The sequence below is a fragment of the Tachypleus tridentatus genome, chromosome 10 (genome assembly GCF_004210375.1).
Source record: "Tachypleus tridentatus isolate NWPU-2018 chromosome 10, ASM421037v1, whole genome shotgun sequence".
Lineage (NCBI taxonomy): Eukaryota > Metazoa > Arthropoda > Merostomata > Xiphosura > Limulidae > Tachypleus > Tachypleus tridentatus.
This window is the reverse complement of record NC_134834.1, coordinates 163,682,858-163,688,699: the sequence shown is the minus strand read 5'-3', so window position 1 is coordinate 163,688,699 and position 5,842 is coordinate 163,682,858. Positions and strand designations below refer to the sequence as shown.

The window sequence follows — 5,842 nt, the reverse complement described above, 5'->3', positions numbered from 1 at the left end:
TGTAAAAACAATCAACAAAAACTCTGTATTATATTATGAGTTTTAAATACTTTTAGTCGCATATTCACATATTTCTTAAAGGCAACATTTTAAAAGTAATCTAGTGATATTAGAGAAAAGAACGGCTGATGTAAATAGTATAATAAATTGTGCTATGTGAAGTTAAGTACTAAGCTACACAATGGGCTATCGGTGCTCTACCCTTCACTGGTATCGAAACCTGGTTTCTAACCCTATATGTCCGTAGACATACCGCTGTAGAACTGGGGTTAAAAAATTACGAAAGGTGTGAGAGGTAGCCATAATGACAGAGGCTTACTTCAGTTGTAGATCAAAGAACGTGTATTACGGCATCTCATTCGCTATAAAAGAAAACACTGAAACGAAGTCGACAGACTTAAGGGAATTTCCCTCGTAGCTTTAGTCGTTCATCTTGAGAAATGAATGACGTCATTCCATTCTTTAGAAGACGTTGATTACAAAATGTACTGCAATACTAGTTTATTAGAAAACGTGCTAGGCTGTTTGGAAAATACTCTGTAACATTGAACTTTCCAGGAATAAACAATTAAGTTTTTTGAACGAAGGAATAGCAGTCCAACACGAAACAATAAAGAATTTAAACAAGTTTGACGATAAGGACGTAAGGAAGCTTAGCAACAATAAAACAGTTAATTGTCGCAGCTCCCTCTACTATAAACGACGAGAGAAAAGTTTCGTGTTGCGCGTTTATAGTGTTATTCAAGCTTTCAAAGTCTGGCGAGTGACATCAAATCCTCACAATGATGAAAGTGACATTAGTCGCACTGTTGCTTATGTCAACCTACGTCTACAGAACAGCAGCACAGGGCGGAATTTGGACTCAACTTGCTCTCGCATTAGTAAAGAATTTAGCCACGTTAGTTACCAAGCGTTTTTTTCTTTTAAATTAAACTTTGTCACTAGGATAATTGTGTAACTTTGAGAATAACTGTGGTTTATAGTTTACTATTAATATATGTTGTTGTAACTTGATTTGATAATATATTTAGTTCTTGAAAAAACTTTGTACCTAAATAACGTTAGCATCTAATAACAGTGATAAAAACTATTTAATTATAGAAGTGTAGTTATTCATGTTTAAGAGAATTTTTGTTTTACATACGTTTGTTACGAGTTTAATAAATAATACTCTTGTAATATTTCTGTTGTAAATAGACTTTGGCAGAGCGGAGATTTTCAGTTTCTGGGCCATGAATGTCATTATCGAATTAATCCCACTGTGAAACGTCTGAAGTGGAAATATAAAGGGAAGTTCTGGTGTCCCTCGTGGACTTCCATCACTGGAAGAGGTAAGTAAAGGGAGGTAATTGTTTAATATGTCTGAAGGAAGGGGATTCTAGTTGTCATGTAAAAACATACAATAACAAACTAAACGCTCAAAAAATTTCTGTTATAAAACTTTGAGAATACTTCTCACTATACGTATACGTCAAGCATTGTTCTATAACCAGAATGAGCAATATGTACACACGGTGACTGATATGTCTTCCCATATCACTACCTGTATTTTGTTCCATTAGAAACCACGTGAGGACATCACTTAAAATAACGCAATATACGGAGTTTCAAATATGCGTAATTATATTTATATGTACATATATACATAGCTGTGATTTATTGGTTTATTATCAAAACGACATTCCAGGATCACTGCGGTTTGTTCAACATGTTGATGGTTCCAACTGTAGTACAGTTCTCAAATGGCTACGTTAAAATGCAAGTTTCAACTTTCGGAAGTGAACAGAGTGCAAGTTGCCTATTATGCAGAGTTGCACTACAATAAATGTTTTACACATGCACATATGATACATAAGTATAGTGTTTTTATTTACTCAGGACCTTCTATATAAAATAAATCATATCATTAGTGTACGTCTTTATAATGACTTCAGTCGAATCTATTGACCAATGAGAACACTAGTCAACTATTGGAAAATAAATAAATACGACATAGATTCATGACGCTTTAAACACATACTTAGTTACTTTTAACCGAACTAATAAACAAGCGTTGAAAATTACCTAACTATTTTATAAATATACTGGCAAAATGTCGAAGACTATAGACAAAAAGACAAGATCGCATCAAGGCTTAGTTAGTAGCTATGATTATCTGGAAATAAAGTCTTTGTTCGTGCTAACTACATAGGTAACAGGTAAGTCAGCAGTAAAAGAGAAGGTTCGATTCATCGCGGTGAACACATTACTAACAAATTATTGTGTAACTTTAGTCTAAAAACAGTAAAGAAACATCACTTGACAGTTATGCTCTATGTCAATGTTTAACACACAAAAAGGTGTTGAGAACGACGAAAAAACTGTATTTAGACTTCCTAGTCTAGCGTTCCAAAAAACTGTATTTATATTTCCTAGTCTAGCGTTCCAAAAAACTGTATTTAGACTTCCTAGTCTAGCGTTCCAAATAACTGTATTTAGACTTCCTAGTCTAGCGTTCCAAAAAACTGTATTTAGATTTCCTAGTCTAGCGTTCCAAAAAACTGTGTTTAGACTTCCTAGTCTAGCGTTCCAAAAAACTGTATTTAGACTTCCTAGTCTAGCATTCCAAAAAACTGTATTTAGACTTCCTAGTCTAGCGTTCCAAATAACTGTATTTATACTTCCTAGTCTAGCGTTCCAAAAAACTGTATTTAGACTTCCTAGTCTAGCGTTCCAAAAAACTGTATTTAGACTTCCTAGTCTAGCGTTCCAAAAAACTATATTTAGACTTCCTAGTCTAGCATTCCAAAAAACTGTATTTAGACTTCCTAGTCTAGCGTTCCAAAAAACTGTATTTAGACTTTTTAGTCTAGCGTTGCAAAAAGCTTGAAATATACAGTAAAGCGAAATTAATCTGAGATGTAAATATTGCTTTAGGGCTATCAAAATAATAGTCTCTCATTGTGACTGAGATCACAATGTTGAAGCTGAAAACAGGTTCCGAATGATAATTAAACAAAAACAAATTTGTGCCCTTGTTAAAAACGTGACTACATTTAGTAATGAAGAAAATGGAGCCCATTAATATAGGAACAAACCTTGACCCAAAAACATTCCAATCACAAATGCTTATCAGGAAACAATATTCAATTTAAATATAAAGAATGGGATTAACCTTGGAATTTTTACACTGGATCTATAATATATATATATTTATATATACAACATTGTCATATAATACTTTTTGCAGGATTCCAAACTCTTTTTCTTTATATAAGAACATTCACTGCATTGGTATTATCAAAATCGGAAAACCTAACGTCTTTTGTTTGAATTAATTTGAGGAATGTTTCTTGGCGAATTACTGTAGAATCTTTCGTTCTATTCTTCTTGGTATTTTGAGCCACGTTGTACTTACTTGTATTACTTTATTGCCATGAAAACTCTTGAAAGTTATTGTTTTTTTCACTAATTTAGACTTCAGAATAACTAAGCAGAAAAGCTGCTTAAAATAAACCCAATGAATCATTTGGTTCAACATTTGCTACCGAGTTATAGTGGTTTCTAGGAATTCCACCCGGACAAATTGAGTGAATAATATTGAGATTCAGATAGTGGTGGACTGTATATAAAGCTTCACTTTTATTGCTATTGTAATTTCATACACAGTGTTTTCCATTTTATTGTAAGATTATTGATTGACCTTAAACTGTTTTTGTTTCCATTTTCTTTAACAAGTACTTAAGTTATGTTAACGTTAAATGGGAAATGCAAAACGCCTGGTTAATGGAATGTGTTTTAAAGGGAGTAATAACATTAATGCACATAGAAAATACGAAATAGAAACTTCTATGCTTTAGTATATTGTGCTTTATAACACTCTGGCTATTGTGTAGTTATTACAGTTTATGTTGTTGTTTGTTATTAAAGCACAAAACTACTCAAATTGCTATCTTTTCTCTGCCCACCATCGATATTGAAATCCGGTTGCTAGCAATAGACAATTTATTTACGAGCTCGAAAGTGTTACATAATCAACAGTTAATGGGTTTTGTAGAGATTAGTGATCATATGTCACCAAGTGGCGCCATTATATATAATATATTTTCAGTTGACATGAAAGAAAACAAACTTGAAATAGTAATGTACAATAAAAGATGTTTTTGTTTTAATGTAAAGAAGACATCACTTTATTTGTTTGAACCAAATAACACCATATTTTTATTCTCTCTCAGCTACCAAAAGCAGTAGGTCCGGCGCTGTAGAACATTCTGTTAGAGACTTTGTTAGCCAGGCCAAATCGTCAGGTAGAGTCCTTTATCATAGATTCTGTAAGATAACTGATTTACATTCACTCATTTATTGCAACTATATATTGCGAATATAAAAAAATCAATATATTCTTCAAACTTTATTTTCTAAGTGTGTGTTCCTAGTCATCAAATATTTTTTTCATATTTCTTTCGAATATAATATTTATAAAGCGATAGATGGGGTTGTAATATCACTAAGCCTTTTACTTCTAGTTAGATCGTTTATAGGGTTCACTTGAGCGTCTCAGAAGATTCACTTTCAAAGGTACACTGTAGTCAGTTCTTAGACACACATTTTAACCTCACTGTAGCCTAAAAAGAGAATCTTTTGAGACGCCCAAATGATATGATTTTGATGAAGAAGTAAACAACAAGCTTTATATTGTTGAATGGATTCCTTGAGATCCAATAAGTAATCTTAGAACGAATCATTTTATTCAGTGTCGAATTCGACAGTTGTTCATTCACTTTCTTCTTTTGTAATGGTATATTCGTAGATAGATTTTGCTGTTCCACGAATCTTTAATCCTAGTAAATTATGAGGAATGGATACTCTTTATTTTACTAAAATAATGGTTGTTTGGTGTTATTTGCGGAAGCTCTTAATATCGTAAGTTTCAAAAATGTGATAACATAGTAATGTACAGAAGTTAAAAACAAACTTATTAGCTACTGACTTTTATTCTTAACATTCAGACGGTAAACTAATGCATATAAAAACAAAGCATTCTCATGTGTTCAGAAGAAATATATGTTCACATATAAAAGACAAGTTGATTATTTATTTTTATGTTTTGCTCACTAGGTTTAATCACAGAAAAAGAAGCACAAACGTTTATTTCTCAATACGATGGATGATCACAACCTTGTAGTGATCAAGGCTATTGCTCAGTGAAGACAAACCTTGGTTTAGCCTACTTTACGGTTTTACTACATGAAATTTATATTTCCGTGTTGATTCAATGTACTACATATCATTAAAATCCTTAATAAGTTATCTACGCTATGAACTTTGTATCTTCTTTATTTTTATTAGGAATTGAATATTTATTATCAGCAGTGTTTGTGGCAGTGTTGGCTTTTCTAAAGAACTAATGAATTAATGTGATGATAACAAACAAGGAATTCTCCAGACTTTGGAATTGATGCTAGCTGGTGAAATTAACTGTTCTAATATCTATCTAAGTGTGATAGTTTAAATTGATCTTAGCATTTGATATAACATTAACAACTTAGATCAACGTGCTCTAAGCACAATGTATGTATGATTATAACTTCATATGAAGCTCACGTGGAATTTAGTAAAATACTAATAAGATGTTAGCGATAGTTCTTAACGTGATAATTTATTAAACTACACGTAAAATACTTGCTTAACATAAAATTATCGTGATTTATTACTTTTAACACGCAAACGTTAATACAGATGTTATGTTCTTTCACATTGTAATATTACATACTAATCACAATATTTGTTGACATATTTTTACAAAAATACAAAATATAACGAAACCTATAGACACAGAAGTAACAAAGAGTAGAAACAAGAA

At 31.9% G+C, this 5,842-nt stretch overlaps 1 protein-coding gene across 1 annotated transcript; it reads left to right on the top strand.

The window, feature by feature from the left end:
• The first annotated feature begins 393 nt into the window (after positions 1 to 393).
• LOC143230823 (anti-lipopolysaccharide factor) lies at positions 394 to 5,289 on the top strand. The gene is made up of 4 exons (XM_076465023.1): positions 394 to 898; positions 1,198 to 1,331; positions 4,215 to 4,286; positions 5,098 to 5,289. Exons 1-4 carry the CDS (start codon positions 783 to 785, stop codon positions 5,148 to 5,150), a joined length of 375 nt encoding a protein of 124 aa, XP_076321138.1. The 5' UTR covers positions 394 to 782; the 3' UTR covers positions 5,151 to 5,289.
• Positions 5,290 to 5,842: the final 553 nt, after the last annotated feature.